This window comes from Urocampus carinirostris, chromosome 2, assembly GCF_059441175.1.
Source record: "Urocampus carinirostris isolate Australia breed hairy pipefish chromosome 2, RoL_Ucar_1.0, whole genome shotgun sequence".
NCBI classification, from domain to species: Eukaryota; Metazoa; Chordata; class Actinopteri; order Syngnathiformes; family Syngnathidae; genus Urocampus; species Urocampus carinirostris.
This window is the reverse complement of record NC_142350.1, coordinates 55656916-55678987: the sequence shown is the minus strand read 5'-3', so window position 1 is coordinate 55678987 and position 22072 is coordinate 55656916. Positions and strand designations below refer to the sequence as shown.

The 22072-nt window shown below is 40.9% G+C and overlaps 1 protein-coding gene across 2 annotated transcripts in view; it reads left to right on the top strand.

Annotated features, from left to right (window-relative positions):
- nr4a3 (nuclear receptor subfamily 4, group A, member 3) overlaps window positions 1–22072 on the top strand; it is a 52579-nt gene that overhangs the window by 7239 nt on the left and 23268 nt on the right. For both annotated transcript variants that reach the window (XM_088327219.1, XM_088327220.1), the window contains exons 3-5: window positions 2333–3168; window positions 14277–14406; window positions 21895–22058. In XM_088327219.1, coding sequence (XP_088183345.1) covers window positions 2335–3168; window positions 14277–14406; window positions 21895–22058 — 1128 coding nt within the window. In that variant the 5' untranslated portion in view covers window positions 2333–2334. The remainder of the gene's footprint in view (window positions 1–2332; window positions 3169–14276; window positions 14407–21894; window positions 22059–22072) is intronic.

The window sequence follows — 22072 nt, the reverse complement described above, 5'->3', positions numbered from 1 at the left end:
TACAACATTTAAACTGCCTTTAAAACCCCACACACGTGGAAGTGGATGAGAGCATCCGAAAGTGCTTCACCCACAGCCCGGCCTAATATGTCCCGTATTTAACTGGACAAACATGACGGCGGCTATTAAAGCACAGGGTGGAATGAGGGTGTCGGGCCTGGGATTCTGTGTTGACAGTCGGCACCGATGCACACACACGGACACGCGTGTGCAGGTTTGTGACGTAAAGCTTTTCGATAAGGATGCGCGCTAAATACGCAAATGGAACGTGTCTGTGTCTGCAGATCAAATCAGAAGGAAGTCATAGCGACTGCTGTCTGCTGCATTTAGCTGCACTTGCGTCTGTGTGCACGTGTGTGTGTGTGTACAAGCCTCCATAAAATCATGACCTGATCTTATTATTCAACATTACCTGGTTGAGCATCTGACGAAAAAACAGTCAAAGGTTATGAACTTGTTTGGGTTTCTAAAAGCTAGATGACTCAAAAAAGAAGAAGCATTTTCCCCTCAGGACTGTTAATCGTGAAAGACAATTTATAATAACATTTGTGTCATATTTAATGAGATTTCCTATTGAAAATAAAGTGCAAGATACACTGTGTTGTTGCAAAGCTGTACCAATATACCAAACAATGCTGTCTGGTGCAATAATACCCGTTTGCATGTATATATATATATATATATATATATATATATATATATATATATATATATAACCGGAACATGATCAGGACCCAAATGCGTGACGTTTCTCACACAAGCCTTTTATTTTACGGTAAATGAGGAGTCATGCACGTTTGGCAGCAGTCTGGCATGGAATGATAGAACACCACAGGCCGACGAGATCGATACCAATTGCCCGAGCAGATATCAGACAAATGGGGTCGATACCGGACAGGACGGGACAGACAGGATTTATATCAAAACAGGATATCGAAATTAAACAGGACAAACCAGACGGGAATGAAACTGGAAACCGATATTAAACAATGGGACGGACAGGATTAATATCATAACAGAATATCAAAATTAGACAGGACAAACTAGATGGGAATGAAACTGGAAACTGATATTAAACAGGACAAAATAAACGGGAACAATACCGGACAGGAAATACCAACAGGAAACAGTACCGAGTCGAAACCCACGTCTTGAGGTCTTGAGGGGGAAAGGTTCGTTGACGGATTGACACAGAAAGAGTTAGAGCACTGAGCTTAAATAGACGGAAAGCCAATCTGTCAACGAGCCGCAGCCGGCGCCACACGGGCGGGGCCAATTGGGCGCCATGGCAACCGTGACAAGATATATATATATATATATATATATATATATATATATATATATATATATATATATATATATATATATATATATATATATATGCTTCAAATCTTCCGTTAGAACCTTTTTTTTACCTCAAGTCAACTTGCAGAGGGATCGCTGCTGCCACGCTGTAGTTGCCCAAGACACATCACAGGAAGTAGAGCCCTGTTGAACTAGCGGTTAAGGGCTCTGTGAACTGTGAAAAGTAAATTTAAATCTTTGACTCACAGTAAAGAAACCTCAAAGCATTTTCACGGAAAATTTTAGCATTACAATCTCAAAAGGACCGTGTGTATTTTTTGACCACTAGTTGTTGTTGTGTAGCGTAGTGCAACAGAAAACGAGTGCTAGAAAGCAAAAGTAGGAATACTAGCTACGGAGATTGACATTTACCAAAAGACACCATTTAACTTTTTATTTTCTTGCCTAACTTATTTGAGGTTTTTGTGTACCTGTAGTAGCAAGATAGCAGACAATAATGTCGGCATGTTATGTCAAATAAATGCTAAATTCATGTGCTACAAGTTTTTGGGGAATACAATCATGCAATTAGCAAGAGTCTGTTTTTAGTCATTTGTTCACCCAGTTCTCTGAGGGAATTATTGCTTGCTTTTTTATTCGTCACGGCCAGTTAAGGTTCATGTAGAACTGAGGATAAAAGATTGCAAATGTCGACACTAAAAAGAACCACACGTTGCGCCACAAACTTTTGACGACCAGCGATAATCAATACTAGCGCAGTACTTGAACCATTTTAACAACTGTCTGTTCCGATTGAGCTGTGCAATTTTTGCTATTAATTCCCATGTGTGCATGTCTGCCTCATAGCCCTTGGCCTCACTCTGCTGCTCTGCATCAATCCTTGTTAGACTAAAAAAAAAGTGATTAACTAGCGTGTCATCACATCTCCACCCCTGACTAATGACACCCCTAACATTATAGTACAGCTTTTGGTTACTCCTGCTGTATTGTCTCTTAACTGTCCTGGTGCGCTGTGTTTGCCCTACAGACATGCCCTGCGTGCAGGCTCAGTACGGGCCTACCCCCCCAGGATCCGCCTATTCTGGCCAGTCGTTTGGCTATCAGGGTGACAGCTACGCCTCTGATCTCATGACTTCCGACTACACCAAGCTGGACTTGGGCGGTGGCGAGATCTCGGCCGCAGCCGCCACCACCTCCCTGCCCAGCTTCAACGTATTTGTCGAGGGAGGCTACGAGCCCAAGTCGTCCTGCCTCTACCAAATGCCCCCGCACAGGCCCACCATCAAGAAAGAGGAGGATAGCTACCCAACGGCGCAGCAACTGGAGGCCTTGTCTTCCTCAGCCATGTACTTTAAACAGTCTCCTCCCTCGACGCCTACCACCCCTTCCATGCCGCCCCAGCCCGGCACCTCTTTTCTATGGGACGAGCACTCCCTGGTCCCGCCATCGCACACCCATTCTATGGGCTCCAGCTTGGACGCAGGGTCCTTAAAGACACCCCGCTTCCCGCACTTCTATCAGCACTCGCCACCACATAGCGGGGGCAGCGTAGGGGGGTACGAGAGTCTCGGAGGAGGCCTGGTCCGCACGTCTTCCTCGTCTTCGTCCTCGTCCTCCTCTGTCTCCCACCCCCACTGCCCACCCCTGGACCAGCAGCCCATGTACCAGCTGCACCGTGGAGGCACCAGCTTAGCGTTCCGCTCTCTGGCACTCGGCCCTTGTGGCCCCTTGCTCGGGGACAGCTTGCCCTCGCCCCCGCCCCGTGGTCCCCAAGGGGAAGGCACCTGTGCCGTATGTGGGGACAACGCCGCCTGCCAGCACTATGGCGTCCGCACGTGTGAGGGCTGCAAAGGCTTCTTCAAGGTAAACAAACACAAAAAAATATCTCTGTTTTAGCATTACTGAAACTCAAAGATGGGATGCATTAGTTGAGGTGTCCTTAAAATGTTGAAAGTTAAATATGTTCCGGACTTGAAGAGAGCTATATAAATGCAGACCATTTTCCATTTACCATTATGTATGTTTCAAAAATGCACAGCTGACTTCAAAAAGCCCTTATTCTTTATTTTCCCTTCTCTGCTTTTATCTTAAGTTTAGTGAAGCTTCGGGTGGAATACACTAGGTTAGGGTTGTTGGGGGAGTGCAGGAGAGTGATGTGTCCCCGCTGTTTTTTTTCACTTTTGTATTTGTTAGCGTGGCTTGAAAATGGTGAAAGTAAGAAAAGACCTGCTTCAGGTAGAGTCCAAATGCCAAAACAAACTCAAAAAAGATGAAAACTGCAATAATGACAAAATCTAGCTCCTTTAAGAAACTAAATTTCTTAAAGGACACAGTCTGTGTCCAAAAATGAGCTAATGTTAGGTTGCTAAGCAAAAAAATAATTCATGAATGGTCCCTAGTTTAATATTCTCAGCTTAATCTCAACTCCAATCTGATGGCTCTAACTAAATCATCCAACATTAGCGAATATAACGCTGTAAGTCCTTGTTTATCGGGGGTAATAGGATTAAGTATCCCTCACAATATGCAAAGATCTGCAAAGTCATTTCCACGCCAGACCGCTGCCTAATGTGCATGACTCCCCATTTCCCATAAAATGAAAGCTCGTGTGAGAAACGACATGCATTTGGGTCCTGATCCTGTTCCGGCTCATGACTGCCAATTGGGCGCCATGGCAACCGTGACATCTAGTGGCCGCCAAGCTTATATAGCATTGGAGGAAACCCTGATCTGTATATGTCTCTTATGTGTTATCCTGAGATAATGTAACAAATACTTGCATTGTGTCTAAATTTGACTCATTGTGGACCATTCAACACAACCTACCTTAAGTAAAGTATCACAGTAGCAGATGTACATTCAACCTGAGAATATAACAATATTTGGACAAACAAGCCCTAACCTGATGTTCATTTGAAGTAATTTTCTTGTATTTGACGGGAGTCGCCTCAACCTTGAGCCCCACTCTAAATTGTCTCAGGAGTGATTATGAAAGCACAGAACACCCACAGGGGTTGTCGCTCCCAGCAACCAAGTAGCCAAAGTGTGTGCATGGCTTGTGTGAGTGTGTTGGAGATTTATGTGAGAACACATGCTCTCTCTAAGACAACCAAGAAAAAAATCTCCCACCTCCTCCGCCGTAATGCAGACACTCCAAATAAAATACAGTCGACGTATTTCAGAAACGACAGTCTTCTCTATACGACATTGTTCCGATGTTAGTGTTGAACCGGTGAGCCCAAAATCAGATCCAGCGCTTATAATATTATCAGTCACTAGAGAAATCGAATTCAACACGTATCCCACGTAGCATGTGACCAAGAAAACACACTCGCACAAAATCGAAATAAAGTTTTTAGTCAAACTTACTTTTACTAGGTAGTGTTTGGAGAAAAAGAACAATATCGTCTAATTGCATTGTCTGCAAACTACAGAAAAAAAGGATCATAAAAATAACAAGCCTTTCTTACAGTTCAACATTTAAAGGGACAGTGTGTATTGGTTGACCAGTAGATGTCGCTGTATTGTGTAGTGTAACTCAAAATGAGGCCACAAAGCATGAGGAGAATATAAACTGCAGATATTCAAAGTGACCACGATTTTGCCCAGCCTGCTTGAAGTTTTTGTGTACCTGTATCAGCAAAAATTATCCGACGATAACCTCATGTAATGTAAAACAAATGGAAGTTTCTCGACCTAGGAGTTTATTGTCAAGAACCGGAACAGGATCAGGACCAAAATGCGTGACGTTTCTCACACAAGCCTTTTATTTTACGCGAAATGTGGTGTCATGAATGTTGGGCAGCAGTCTGGCGTGGAATGATAGGAAGCCAGAGGCAGACGATATCGATACCAATTGCCCGAGCAGATATCAGACGGATGGGGTCGATACCGGACAGGACGGGACAGACAGGATTGATATCAAAACAAGATATTGAAATTAAACACGACAAACTAGACAGGAACGAAATTGCAAACCGATATTAAACAACAGGACACACAGGATTGATATCAAAACAGGATATCGAAATTAAACAGGACGAACTAGACGGGAACGAAACTGGAAACCGATATTAAAAAGGACAATATAAACGGGAACCATACCGGACAGGAAACACCCACAGGAAACAGGACCGAGTCAAAACCCACGTCTTGCGGTGCAGAGGTTCGGACTGACAAAGGAATAATGAGAGCACTGAACTTACACAGAAGAAAAGCCAATCTGTCAACAAGCCGCAGCTGGTGTCACACGGGCGGGGCCAATTGGGCACTATGGCAACCATGACGGTTTATATGATAGTTGATATATTAATAGTTCAAGGGACACTAAATATAAGGAGCAAGGATCCCTTACAAAAAAAAACCCTCACAGTACCTAATTCCAAATCTGTCCTAAAAGCACTCTCATTAGTCCTTTCTATTTATGAAAGTTACAAGAAGCAGACCTGCCCTAACGGGTGTGGAATCAAAGAACACCATTGGCTGATAGTGACAAAATAAAAAACAATAGTGAGGTAAAGCAGTCAAAATAACAAACTATCTCCTTTGCTTGCTTCCAAAAAAACAGAATGAGCTTATCATTTATTTGTATTTATTATTTTTACCACTAGGATGTGCTAAATAAACACACTGTCCCTTTGATAAAGCTTTTGATTTAGTCTTTGTTATTAACAATTTTCTTTTTGTAAGTTGCTTATCAAAAAAAATATTCCAAAAATATAATTCCATACATTCCTATAATATAATGATTCAAATTAATTACATTTTCTAGCGTGCCGGCTGCAAGAGAGCAAAATTAAGAGACAAAGCAAGAACAACTGTAGATCTAATTGAATACCGCCTCTGGTCAGTGTAAGTGATTATCATTCTTTTCAATTAGTTTCACGACTCGTTGTTGTTTTTGACTAATTAATGAATGTCTGGTTGTGGTGGGGCCGGGGGGTTGTCGGTCCGTTGTCAGTCTGCCTACTGAATCCATTCATCGCACTTTGGGAACAATTTCAAATTCAATCACGTTTGCTAAAAGACGCATTTGATGCACGTTTTTCCATTCCATATCATCAGACGCACTCCATTATTATGTTGCTTTTATTGTCCCTTTAAAACGGATTACAAATCAATTATAGCGGGAGAGTAATAACCACCCCGCGACCCTACTGATGATAAGCGGTGCAGATAATGGATGGATGGATGGATGGAGTTATAACCATGTAAAATTACTGTTAGTTCATCAGTGTTGTTTGAAACATGGTGAATTCATTTGAGTTAGCATTTCATTACGTTGGCAGAAAAATGCGGTCCAGTCATTTGGTTTGACTTGTTGTTCAGGATTTGTGAATACGCTATTGATGCTGTCAGGACCAGAACGGAGACAGGACCCACTTGCGTACGTTTCTTTTAGTTTTATTGGGAGCAAGGGGAAAGGATTGTACACACGATCCAGTGATCGCTGTTATTTCCGTGGCGAGCGATGGTGGTGTCGGGAGCGAGAAAAAACAGATCGTTCGTAAGTTGAATTCATTCATAAGTTGCTTCGGTGCTATATTTTCTATGTTTATGGTTTATATAAGTATGTTTAAGGCTTGTATAAGTAACCTGTATTGCAGGGGTGGTGAACAGGTTTGACACAAAGAGCCGAAATTTTTAACTGAGTCAAAGAGCCACACCACGCACTGACCTGCCATGACAGAGAGACACACACAAACACACGCAATTAAAAACATTATTTTCTATAACACGCTCCTCTCCTTACAATAAAAGTATTGTTCTTGTGTTGATTTCAAGGAAAGTGTCCACCCTCAATACACACAAAAATAAAAATAAAAAATAAACAAGAAACAAGGCAAAGAGCCACAATATATAGATAATATGATGAGGCAAAGAGCCGCATTCTTGGTGGCCAAGAGCCGCATGCGGCTCTAGAGCCACGTGTTCGACACCCATGCTGTATGATACTAAAAAATAAACATTTCATTAAATAATATGCTCTATAAAGATAAAGATAAGTTTAACTTACTTTTGGAAGATGGGCTTCAAGAGGTCCTCCTCCGAGGTAAAAAGAAAAAAAGTGTTCTGACCATTTTCTCAACCGCATCAAGCTTTCTTATTCCACTTTCATTTTGAAAATAAACGGCTCGCCTTTTCTTTACACTTAATATTGAATGGATGCACAAGATAATAAATAATAGAAACATCAAAGTTCCTAGCACACGAAGTTCGGGGTGGTTGCTAGGTGACCTCTCACAGCACCACCACACGCCAGTAGCGGCGGAAAGAAGCACTACAGTACTGTCCTGTACTCGGAAAAAGGTCGACACAATACAAATAATAACTTATTTTTCGAGATCCCGAAAAAAATGTTCGTATCTACCGTTTTAAGTAGGTCAAATGTTCGTAAGTAGGGGAGCATCTGTACTTGCATATAAGCCTACATTGTACACAAGTGCCCCCTGTAAAGATAGATAGATAGATAGATAGATAGATAGATAGATAGATAGATAGATAGATAGATAGATAGATAGATAGATAGATAGATAGATAGATAGATAGATAGATAGATAGATAGATAGATAGATAGATAGATAGATAGATAGATAGATAGATAGATAGATAGATAGATAGATAGATAGATAGATAGATACTTTATTCATCCCCATAGGGAAATTCACATTTCCAGCAGAATCCTTGTGTTGAAAATAAAATCATAATAAAATAAATAGAATGTGTCATAATAGTCTGTAATAAGAGTTTGCAATAGTCTTTGATCTGTGCAGCCACTTCTGGGTCCTGACCCACCAGTTGAGAAACACTGGATTCGAAGCACTGTTTTTCCACACGACTATAATTGATTAAAGTCATGTAAGCGTCAACACTAGCGAAGGGCAAAAAAAATCCCTTAAAATCCATATTTTTTCCCATACTGGAAACAATCAAATCAGTTCAGAAAAGCACACACATTCAATCTGCTCGCTACAAAACTGCCTCTCACCAACTCGCACTTGACGGACAGAGCTCAGAGTCCTGATTGCCCCTGATTAAGAAGCAGCGGATAGTAGGCGGGGAGGAAAGTCCCTAAAGGCTTTTCATCTAAACCACAGCTATTAGCACATGTTACATGTCGAAAATAACCCTCTGCATACCTCTGTGCTGCTCCAACAGCACCCGCAGCGTGTGTTCCCCTTGTTCAGTAATATAGTCCATTTAACTAATCCAAGTCAACATTTACCTTGGTTGTCTTCGCTCTTTTTTTTTAAAAAAGGAAGTTTATACCACACTAGAGGTATAAAAACAATTGAATAGCTCCTTCAGGGAATTTGCTTTTGAATCAAAAGCGTGGGATGCATTTCTAAATTTCCTTAAATACAAAAGGCCCTAGATCCTATAGTGTTCATCCATCCATCTATCCATTTTTTGCACCGCTTATCGTCAGTAGGGTCGCGGGGGTGCTGGAGCCCATACCACCTATCTACAGGCAGTGGGCAGGGGACACCCGGAACTGATTAACAGCCAATCGCAGGGCACACAGAGACAGACAACCATTCACTCGCTCATTCACATGTTTTTGGAATGTGGGAGGAAACCGGAGTGCCCGGAGAAAACCCACGCAAGCACAGGGAGAACATGCAAACTCCACACAGGAAAGGTTGATTTCATGACCTCAGAACTATTCCACACACGTGCTAACCACTGCGCCGCCATGCTGCCCTATAGTGTTCATATACTTTCAAAATGGTAAATGGTAAATGGTCTGCATTTATATAGTGCTTTTCAAGTCACTGAAGACCTCCCAAAGTGTTTTACAATGTGCTTCACACTTACCCATTCACACACATTCACACACCGATAGCAGTGTCAGCCATGCAAGGCAACTACCTGCTTATCGGGGACATTAGGGGTTCAGTGTCTTGCCCAATGACAATAATCTGTGGCGTACATATTCACTTGGAGGAATTTTTTCCCATTACAATTTAGCACTGGGAAACGCTACCTTCATTTTTTGCATTGCCCATAATAAATGTCCGTAATCGTAATCCTTGCACTAATACACATTCCATAGTTTAGGTGTAGCATGTACCTGTCCTCCTGGGCACAAACCATAGGAGGTAATGACACTACATAAGATAATGCTATACAAACTAATGCCAACTTCCGTAAATCATGAGGGAAGAGAAAATACACTTTTTCTATGGTGAGGGTCTGTTCATGCTAGTTTTATTATGCACAAAGCACAAAGTTACATTAAACCTTCTGGACATGTCAGGACCAGAACAAAAAACAGGACCCATTTATGTAACGTTTACCACAAGTTTAATTGAAAAAAAGAGGAAGGGCTGCACCCACCATCCGGTGTTCGCTGGACGCGGGAAGCAAGTCGCTCTCGTACTCGGATTGTGATCCGAAAACGAAAGTGGATCTTCCGTAGCGAGCGATGGCGGTGTCAGGGACGGGATAACTGGTCGGTAGCCGGAAATGGGAGAGCAAGGCGTGGTCGGGGTCAGAAACGAGTCTTAAGCAAGGACGGGAGAGGAGACGTAGTCGGGATCAAAAATGGGTCGTAAGCCGGGACGGGAGAGCAGACGTGGTCAGGATCAAAACGGGTCGTAGCCGGAGACAAACGGGAGCAAATGGGACAGGTGGGAGTCAGGGTCGAATAAGGCTTGCCTTGTATAAACAGAGGTTCGCAGATGGACTGACAACAGGGGATTGACAGGACTGGGTTTAAATATATATTCCACGTGTCTCATCCTTATCCATACTGCTCAGGCGCCCCTGGCCGCCATTAGAACAAAATGCATGGATTAGCCGCGTCATTGCATAAGCCGCAGGCTAAAAGCTTGTGACAAAAGTCGCAGCTTATAGTCCGTAATTTACGGTAATTGTGTTTACTTACTGCGCCCACCTGCTCATTCATGGTAATGGAGGTCACCAAGGACACCTCCGCCCTGCTTTAGTTCGCAATGTCACCACAACAAACACAAGCAGACACCTACTGAGACATGAGAAGAAGAATAGAAGCAATGAGCCCTGAGGTGACTGCAAGAAAAACGAATGTTTCTGACCATAGAATGAAATGTTAGATGTTAACATGGGGATGACGCGACGCCATGGCAACGGCCCGCATTAGGACCCCATTAGGTGTCTGTCCGCCAGCATATGGAATAATTGGTGTGCTGTCAATCACCCTGGAGGTGTGGGCAATATTGACTTGAGGGGTTTTCTAATTGGACGTATTTGTTTTAATATGTTGAAGAAGAGTGCCCTTTTGCATTCGCTCTAATGTGTTTGCTTTATAGTCGTATTAGCTTGATGAAAACATAGTAATCGTCAAGATTCTTGAATTTATAATATACACATGAACAGTAGTATCCACTGGAGATATAACGATAGTTTATCGTACACAGGGTTGAGTAGGGTTACTTTAACTGGATTACTTTCAATTACTTTTGGATTACTCCAATACCAAATATGCTAATAAAAGACAAAAGAAACTAAATATGAATAAAATGATGACTCACAACACGTGGTAAGCTTTCTCTCCTGGCTTTGATCTCTTTGATCTCCGGCAAAACTAACATAAAATGCGACAGGAACAAAATGGAAGTAAATCCAAACAGCTTGCCAACATCATTTTTGCCGTTCCATGTATTCCGTTACTCCCCAAGCCTGCACAAAATTTAGTAATTTTATTCATATTTAGTTTATTAGCATATTTGGTATTGGAGTAATCCAAAAGTAATTGAAAGTAATCCAGTTAAAGTAACCCTACCCAACCCTGCTCGTACAGTATTTTTTCAACATACAATAAGTATTACAACTACAATTCAACTAAACCACAATATTGGGAAATTAACCCTTAGAAAAATGAAATAAAATGGAAAAAATAACCATAGATTTCTTTTGGGGGGGGGGGGGGTGGGGGGGGCACAAAACGGACAAATAAACATTATTAGATCATTTGCTAACAAACTGAGTTTTTAGTTTACGGTCAAGCTCAAATGTTACTCTTAGCATGCTTGTAAATGTAAATAAAAGACATAAAATTGTCAAGACCAGAACGGAGACAGGACCCACTTGCATTGCGTTTCTCACAAGTTTTATTGGAAGAAAGAGAAAGGGTTGCGCCCACGGTCCGGTGATGGCTGGACTTGGGAAGCAGGTCGCTCTGAAAGCGGAAGTGGATCTTCCGTGGTGAGCGATGGTGGTGTTGGGAACAGAAAAAACGGGTCAGTAGCCGGGACAGGAAAGCAAAAACGTGGTCGGGGTCGTAAGCGAGTCGTAAGCCAGGAAAGGAGAGTAGACTGGGTCGGGGACAAAACAGGGTCAAAAGCCGGGATGGGAGAGTAGACGTGGTCAGGATTAAAAACGGGTCGAAGCCGGGGGACAGACAGGCGCAAAAAACAGGTGGGACTCAGGGTCGAAAAAGGCCTGCCTAGTGTTAACTGAGGTTCGCAGACGGACTGACAAAAGGGGACAAATAGGAGAGGGTATAAATAGGGAAAGGGAGCCAATCAGAGTCTGAGGCAGTTGGTGCCAAAGGAGCAGGCACAGGTGAATTACATCGGTAATCATGACAAAAATAACTATTAAAATGTCATATTAAAGCAGTTATTCACTAATGCATGCACACATTTTAAAACTAGTCAGTTTGGGATGAAAACTCAACAACCTTCTCTTTATATGCCAATTCCTAAACATAGGTAGCCAAAACATGCCTGAATAAAATTTAAATGCACTAGTTACCTTGACACGTATAAATGGATAGCAACCATTTTACACCAGAGTGTGCTTTTAATATCGTGACAGATATTGTGGCAGTTTTAACATTCCAGTCCAGTGATGGCTCGATATAACGCATAATACCTTTCAGTTTTTTATAGATTTCAATCGTGCATTGTGTTTTGTGATTGGTTTGTTTAAAAAGACTAAGAGATTATTTATTTGTAAAAAAAAAAAAAAAAAAAAAGAAAAGAAATATAATAAAAAGACATTTATAGGTACACTGTAATTGTATTTGTTAAATGCATATTTGGTCTGCGAAGGTGTTTTTTTGGTAAAAAATAACCCAACACCCGCAAAAAGTGAAGGATTACTCTGTCACAATATTGCTATCGCTACCTTTCTGTTCACTTTGTATTATTGTTGTCCAAATTCCAAACATTAAAAACACAGATATCGACCTAAATGTCATCAAACAAAAACACAACTACAGTAAACCCTGGAACTGAATGGTGGCTTGTAACATCCATGCTATATTATTTACGATATGCAGAAGAATTCGTTTACGATGGGGTGTCAAAATTAAACGGATGGAAGGACCAAATAAAAATTAAGCGACAAGCTGAGGGGCGGACTGAGACAGAGACAGTTTCTTTTTTAGGGCCACCACCCTTAACTGTGAAAATATATATCCTGTGACTTATTTTGGAATTTTGGTTGTTGCTAATGTTATTGCACTACTTGTCAGGACCAGAACGGAGACAAGACCCACTCGCGTAACGTTTCTTTTCTGTCGGGAACTGATAAAAGTCGAAAATGAGGAGAGCAGACGTGGTTGAGATAAAAAACGGATCGTTATTCGGGGCGGGACAACAGACGTGGTCAAGATCAAAACAGGTCGTAATTCGGGACGGGAGAGCAGACGTAGTCGAGATCAAACAGATCGTAGCGGGAGAAAAACAAGAGCAAAAATACAGGACAGGCGAAAAAGGGCTTGCGTGTAAAAGCGGAATTCGAAGACGGACCAACAAAAGGAGACTGACAGGACAGAGTTCAGATACTGACAGGGAGCCATTCTGTCAAAGAGCCGCACGTGGCGCCACACGGGCGGGGCCAATTGGGTGCCATGGCAACTGTGACACACGGGCGGGGCCAATTGGGTGCCATGGCAACTGTGGCATACTCTTTCATTGCACTTTTATTATAACTCGGACCAGTCTCGATGCACTATGTTGTAAATACTTTTGGCTTTTTATTCCGACAGCCTTTTATATCATTTTTCTCTTTTAAGTCTTGATAGCATGTTTACCATGGAGTGTCTAATCGTGTTGCATACCATGTTTTTACCATGTTGATGTCAACGTCAACTCTTCCATGCATCCATTTTCTGCACTGCTTACCCTCACTAGGGTTGCGGGGCTAGTCTATTTTAGTAACCTGTATTGTATATTTCAGAAAATATGGGCTTTAACCACTTTTAAAAAAACAGTAATAGCACTTTTCTATACTCGTCACTAAACCTGGATAAAGTGCAAGTACATGTAAATTACGGTAAAAAACATATACAGTACACAACAATTCCTGGTGTATGATACAACGATGAATCACGATCATCTCAAGGCTTAAGAAAACCTTCTCGGGGGCCAGATGAGGCCCGCCGACCGTGACATTAATACATGTGCGTCGCATAAAGGTGTTTATAAATGCCAGCGTCCTCAACTAAAAAGAAAAAAACGAATCACTCCCGTCTCTGTTACTGCTGTCCACGCGTGGATCGCAAACAGTCCCCACGCGGCCCGTTTGTGATTTCATTTTAATAAGGTCAGTAATAATCGCGCCAAGCAGCCGAGGAGAAAACAGCTCCCTCGGGGCCCATTGAGAGCGACGCGACCCGCGAAGCCCCCCGGGTGCCGCGAACTGACCCGCGAGCATCACAAAGAATCTGATCACGCACTCCTTCCCTCTCTCGGGAGCCTTCTCCATGCACCACGTGTGTAGCCACCATTGTGGAACCCCACGCTAATAAAATTGTCCCCCCTGCAGGCGCCGCTTGTTGGGAAATTAATTTTATCTAATTATACTGATGTCAGCGTCGCCTTTCAGCGCGTAATTAAAAACTGACCTGCGAGCTTCTGCTTTCATTCAAGGGGGGGGGGAAGAACTGGAATTGAATTTAACGTATGAAATATTTGCTGGTTGATTGTGTTTGGAGGCTGATTATTGGAATGTGTGTTTGTTTTTCTTTTCTTCTGTAGCGTACTGTGCAGAAAAACGCCAAGTATGTGTGCCTGGCCAGTAAGAACTGTCCTGTGGACAAGAGAAGACGCAATCGTTGCCAGTATTGCCGCTTCCAGAAGTGTCTGAGTGTGGGCATGGTCAAGGAAGGTAGGCAAACTCTTAACCGCACCCACACGATTTAAATGTGACTGGTGGGGGAAATTATATATAGTGCCCAAAAAAACAGGCTTTGCCAAGCCAAAATGTTGAAAGAGCCATATTAGACCTCACAAAAACATACCAGTCAACCTCCACAGCTTCATGCCCTTACAAAATGTTGTATTTTCCCTTACAAAATACAAAATGATCTTACACCATGTTTTTTTTTCAAACGTGTTTATTTATGTAGTTTAACATGTTATATTGTACATGTGTTTCGTTATATCATATGTATTGTTATTAACATACTGTTGTGAGATACTGAGTTGCTCGACATGAACGAGGTTTGTTATAAAAAGGTTAAAAAATGAAGTAGCTTGGACGTTCACTGTAGAAGGAAAAATACATGCAAATATAATTAAGTAGAATAATACATTTTCTTATCCAAATTATTAATTCAATTTTTGTATTAAATTATTGTTGGTAATATACTGATTAAAGGGATAACCACAAACCAGTCTTTTTTCATTTTCTCCTTTTATACTGCCTTTTTTTCTTAACTTCTTTGTACAACAATAATGATTCGTAATATAATCCATCAAAGAAAGTGAGCCGGCTCTTTTTAATGAGTTGAGCGGAAAAAGCCGGTTCTCTCAAAAGAGACGGACTTCCTTTCACTACATAACTACCACATGAAATCCGAGGCGGCATGCACACAGTAGCATCAAATCGCTCGCTTCGTTTGTGACGAAAAAAAAACGATACCGAGATAGAGGCTACCGCGGCGAACTCGTTTGACTTGATTGATTTGCCGTTTCGTCATAGTCGGTGTATACTGGCTGGTACCCATAATTGACAAATTTGCGTTTTTCCATACAGATTTTCTCGTACGTCGTACACGTCTTAAAATGCATAATAAACATACTTTGTACGGCAAAAACGTACAGGTTGACAGGTATGCGAAAAATAAATATGTTTGGAATTGCAAAAGGTTAAAAGTTTAATATTAGCCTGTTCATTGGAAAACATGTAACCAGTTGGAGTTAGGTTAAAGAAAATTGGTATAGGGCCCTAGCCAAGAGGACATTTCATTTCAAATTTGCTATTCATTGGAAAACATTAAGAATGTTGGGTTCATGTTTCTCTTCCCACACAAACAATGTAATTTCCCAGTATCAAACATTTTTGAAAAGTGCCAGGGAGCCGCTAGGGAGCGCCAAAGAGCTGCATGCAACTCCAGAACCACCTGTTGCTGACCCCCGCAATGAGCAAAAAGAAAAGTCAGAAAAAAAGCCTACTAGAAGGGACACCAATTTCGCATACATTTCTAAAATAACAGCTGATCATGTTATTACTATGTTATTAATTATGTTATTACTATGTTATTATTATTGTATTAATTATGTTACTATCATGCTATTACCATAATTTTATGATTAGATATAGGGCAAAAACATACTCAGACAACCACTAAATTGACTAAAACATCCACATGAAATGTTCTTCACTGTATATATACTGTATATTCATTGGAAAACATTAAGAATGTTGGGGTCATGTTTCTCTTCTTACAGAAACAATGTAATTTTCCATTATCAAACATTTTTGAAAAGCACCAGGGAGCGGCAAAGAGCCGCATGCAACTCCAGAACCACCTGTTGCTCACCCTCACAATAAGCAAAAAGAAATGTCAGAATAAAGCCTACTCGAACAACCTAACTACTATCTGCGTTAATGATTTATTTTTATTTCAATTATTCAGATATGAACAGTGTCACGGTTGCCATGGCACCCAATTGGCCCCACCCGTGTGGCGCCAGCTGCGGCTCATTGACAGATCGGCTTTCCGTCTATTTAAGCTTTGTCAGTCCGTCGACAAACCTCTGCCACGCAAGCCGTGGGTTGAACAAAATCAATGAAAAAGTGAACGACAAAATACACAACATAATAAATGACAAAATACACAAAAAAACAAACAAATGACTGTCAAGAACCGGAACTGGATCAGGACCCAAATGCGTGAGTTTTCTCACACAAGCCTTTTATTTTACGGGGAAATGGGGGGTCATCCACGTTAGGCAGCAGTCTGGCGTGGAATGATAGGAAGCCAGAGGCCGACGAGATCGATATCGGACTGATGGGGTCGATACCAGACAGGACGGGACAGACAGGATTGATATCAAAACAGGATATCAAAAATAAACAGGACAAACTAGACAGGAACGAAACTGGAAACCGATATTAAAAAGGACAAAATAAACGGGAACCATACCAGACAGGAAATACCAACAGTAAACAGGACCGAGTCAAAACCCTCGTCTTGCGGGGCAGAGGTTCGTTGACAGACTGACAAAGGAAGAGTGTGAGCACTGAGCTCGAATAGACGGAAAGCCAATCTGTCACGGAGCCGCAGCTGGCGCCACACGGGTGCGGCCAATTGGGCGCCATAGCAACCGTGACAATGACAAAATAAATAAACCCACAAATAACACAACAAAATACATGAAAATATAAATGACAAAATAAACACCAAAATAACTGATATACTACATAAATATATGAATACATTGTATGTCATTCAGTATTAGGTGAATTATTCATACGTCCATTCATTTCTATTGCATATATTTGTAGCTTCTTTTGTCAATCCTGATCATTTTGTTGACACGATGATGGCTTTTAGTGAATATAAAAATAGAAAGATGCGCGCGTTCATAACGTAGGCTGCAACATTATTCACAAAAAGGTAAAAACCAGCATAATTGGGACAGGGCTACTCTTTAGCCAATCAGAACGCAGAACAAAACCACGATGAAAATCGGCAAAGCAGCGAAACCTTGATGAGTAAATTGCGATACAGCAAGGGAATACTGTATTTCTTTACTTATATATTTATTTCTCCAATGGCAGGATTGTTCCTCCATTCTTTCTTCGTTACGAACACCGTTTGACTAACTTCTGCGTGGCAGCAAATGACTTTCGCCAGAAATTAATCGCATTCACCCTGATGCTGCAATGCTGGAAAATAAGTTATTAAAAATGAGTGTGTGTCAAGTCATTCGCATAACAAATTAACTTTGGGCTTTGTGAATGTCATTAAGTTTCACAACTAACCTCTCTTAATTACCGCTTTACAATGTGTTGCCTCATAATTTTATAGTGCATGACAGAAAAGAACACAATCACCTACAGTTGCTTTTATAGATTTACATTTAGTCATCATGGAAGCAATTTATTTGGGTCTTAATTTGTTCAGAAAAGTCTGAGAGCTACTTTTGGTTATGGATTAGAGCAAAGGGACACCGATTTCGTATTCATTTCTAAAATAGCAGATTATCATGTTATAACTATGTTATTACTATATTACTATCATGTTATTACCATAATGTAATGATTAGATATAGGGCTAAAACAGACTCAGACAACCACTAAATTGACTATAACATCCACCTTATATAAAATGACGGGCTAATTGGAAAAATTCACAATGTGTTTAAATACACTGAATGATTTCTCATGCCAGTTTAAAATCAAATTTCCTAGAAAATCACCGTGACCCATCACAATAAGAATTTTCAGAAGCGATCAAAGCAAGTATAAGTATGAATATAAAATCGAAATCACGGTTCACGGACCCCTTAACCGTATAAAAAAATGTTTTTATATGACTATGGCAACTGTCTGTACACAGTGTTGTTTTATTTTGTTAGGTGAACCTTTGAGTAGTTAAAGGGACAGTGTGTAAAATTTAGTGCCGCCTAGTGGTACAATAAACTTTCAGTCAGTTAAAAAAAAAATAAACATTGATGTGAATACCATGCATAAATATATGAACTATCATCCATTATCCATTATCTGCACCGCTTATCCTGAGTAGGGTCGCAGGGGGGGGGGGGCTGGAGCCCATCCCAGCCATCTTAGGGCATGGGCAGGGGACAGCCTGAACTGGTTGGCAGCCAGTCGCAGGGCACACAGGGACAGACAACTCACTTGCTCATTCACACCTAGGGACAATTTGGACCGCCCAATTAACCTGAAATGCATGTTTGTGGAATGTGGGAGGAACCCAGAATGCCTGAAGTAAATCCACGCAAGCATGGGGAGTATATGCAAACTCCGCACAGGAAGGCTGGTAGCTGGATTTGACGCCATGACCTCATTTGTATTTCTTTTACACAGTGTAATGCACAATGCATTCACCGCCATGTTTATCCGGCACTGGCCCTCACTCACACTAGACAACACAGTGCCATCTAGTGGTCAAATATTACACTTTTGAGCTTTAAGAGAATGTCTAAAATCAGGTCCACGGTATATATATCTATAAATAACAAATATTGAAGTGAATTAAATACTTAATAATACTTTTTTACACAAAACGGTCTTGCTCGACATGTTTTTTTCAAATTGCAGTCTGCGGTGACTACTTCTATTTCAGTAGGAGAAAGTAGGAAATTGGATTGCACATTTTGGGAAAGTAATTAACTATTATACGATTCATTGTGATGTGAGTGGAATTTCGATTTAAACTTTAAACAAATTTAGACATTTTTATCAACAAATACCAGCACTAAGTCTTATAGGGGTGGGCAAACTACGTCCACGGGCCACATGCGGCACCGTCAGGCTTTGTAATCCGGCCCGCCAAACGAAATATATAAAATTACAAATTATAATATCATATAAAATGATAAATTAAAAAAGTAATAGTAATAGAAAAGAAATGTTGTTCCGGTCCAACTCCTGTCCTTTCCATAGAAAATGTTCATTGTACTTCACTAGGGAGTCAGCCATGCATAGAGCTGTTCGTTAATCATTTGGTTGGTCAATCAAATTTCGAGTTGACAACACCAAGGCCTGCTGGAAGGCGTAAGAAACCAAAAATATTGCAATTAATAGTATGAAAGTTACATTTTGAGTTGATGGAATAATCCATTAAAATGTTCACTCTAACTCAAAACTATAAACAAAACAGATCACAATATCGTTGCTTTCCAACACAACAAAAAATGGGAAAAATATGCGGAGAGAAATCAACACAGCCCAGAAGATTAATGGCTGCTCTCCACCCAGTCTAGAGGACATTGCTGGGGTCCGATTTTGCAGCAGAGCCATCAACATTATAAAGGACTTTTCCAACCCGGCCACCAACTCTTAGACCTGTTGCCCCCTAGTAGGCGCTACAGGTCTCTTAAACAAGGACAAACTAGTATTAATGGCTACTGCGCTCAACTAAAATTCAAATAGCTACTCTGTTTTTCACTTGCTCTTCTTTTTTACCCATGCAATCATTTCCTTTTATCAATATATTCATCTTTTTTCGCCATGCTGAATTGTAAATGCAGTGCTTAAAAACAGGGATTTTTTGCTATATTTGACTTTAATTTATAAGCAATTATAAAATGAAATTAACTCCTGGACGGGCCCCTCTACCAATATTTTTAACCCAGTGCGTGCCACAACCCAAAAATTTGCCCACCCCAAGTTTTTCATCATGAACAAAAACAAATTTGATGAAATAAATTTATTAGTAACCAAATTTGAAATGAAATGTTCTTCTAGCAGGGGCCCTATACCAATTTTCTTTAACCTAACTGGAAAAGTCTGTCCAACCATGGTATGTCACCTTGACTAAAAAGCACCTGTCTCCCTATCAACAAATTTCCCCTCACGACTTACACTGCCACCTGCTGGCTGCTAACCTCCAGTGAGGGAATGTTGCAGAGCGCCTGTGGAGAACATCACCTGGAGAACATCACCAGTTTACATTTAAAGTCTTTTGCACCTCTGGAAAAAAGTCATTTGTTTCTAGTTATCAGTTTCAAAAGTAATTGTGTTACCCCCAGTTTACTGACGGCCAAGAGTAGCGTGTTACTCTGAAAGTAACTATTTAGTTACAAATCACTGTTACTAATTACGATGAAGCTGACCCCCTAGAACTGATTAAAAATAGCCACATCATAAAATAGATAGAAGAAAATGTGCAAACAAACCTGTGGAACTGGCTTGTGCAATCTAACAGTTGAGACACTCCATATCCATGTTATCTTTTATCTTCAAACCAATATTTTCTTAAATGGTAAATGGTCTGCATTTATATAGCGCTTTTCAAGTCAATGAAGACCTCCTAAACGCTTTGCAATGTGCTTCGCACTTACCCATTCACACACACACTCACACACCAATAGGAAGTCAGCCCTGCAAGGCGCCTACCTGCTTATTCTCGATTTTTAGGAAATGTCCAAGATGGGGATTTTTGTATCTGTGTAGGGCTTATCGTTTGACACCGTAATATGAACATTTAACGGACAGTTGTATTGTTTAGCACCTCCTAGTGGTAGAAAAAAAATCATTCAGTAAAAAGAGTAATATTACTTTTAAAAATAATCCAAAATACGCAAACATGCAATAAAAATATATACTCATTGCTCGAGGAATTTTAATTTATTTTACATAACATGGGCTAACTGTCAGCTGTCTTGCTGCTACGGGTAACTGGAAAACTCAAAGAGACAAGGCAAGAAAATGGGAGATAAAATTGGACATTTTGGTCACTTTGAGTCTCGATAGTGTGTATTCTTTCTTGCACCACACAATACAGCAATATCTATTAGTCAATTAATATACATGATCCCCATTTAATTTAAGTAAAGCTTAGGCATATTACCGATCAATTTACAATTTTTTATTATTTCATTTATAGTTTCACAGTACCTTTGCATGTGTATGTTTACATTTTCCCTTTCTAGACAATGTATCTAGGGTTTTTCATCCTGTTTAAGCCTATCTTGTATTTTATTAAGGAAAAAAGAGTTTTAAAAATGCTATAATTTCTGGGGGTGCTTAGGTTGAATTTGGGGGTGTTTGAGAACGCCTAAAACAGGCTAGTTACAAACAAGGGTAAAAATTCCCTGTAGATTGAAAGATAGCGCTATGGGGATTGCATCATTCAACTTTGCCCCATTGATATAGTTTTTCCTGTAGAAGCCCCTCCCACTCGCCCTCCCCATGCGCTGCCTATTATTTGCTACTGCTGACACGCAACAAAATATGCATGCGCATATAAACTGACGCCCTGATTTCAGTATTTTATTTTAGAGCTGTAACTATTGCTTGGATGTTAGTATGTACAGTAGGAAGAATATCATAACATCAGTGAGGAGAAATTATGTGCTCCTCGTACTTGGTACAGACCCACTGCAACTGTATTTTGTAGGTAAATATTCAAACATCTCAGCCTTGGTCACTTGTTGCAATCAGTGCTGTAATGCTGGAGCAAATGCTAAATTGTAGTAGAAGTTGTTATTCACGATCTGCTATAATAAGTAGCTGAGTAACGCACGGTGTTGTAATGACATTTGAGTTAGAAAATTTTATAAATGACGTGTCACAGTACTCGTTACCGGGAAAAGTTATCGTATTCCAGGAACGCGTTATTTCATACACATTAAACAGTCCACCAATTGTCATTTGTGCTGACGTTGACTCTATTTGCAGTGGTACGCACCGACAGCTTGAAGGGGCGTCGTGGCCGTTTGCCCTCCAAACCAAAGAGCCCCCTGCAGACTGAGGTAGCATCTCCCTCGCCACCCCTGAGCCTGGTCTCCGCTCTGCTCAGGGCCTATTCGCACTGCACGCCCCACGACCTTGACTACAGCCAGGTAGCCCTACAAGG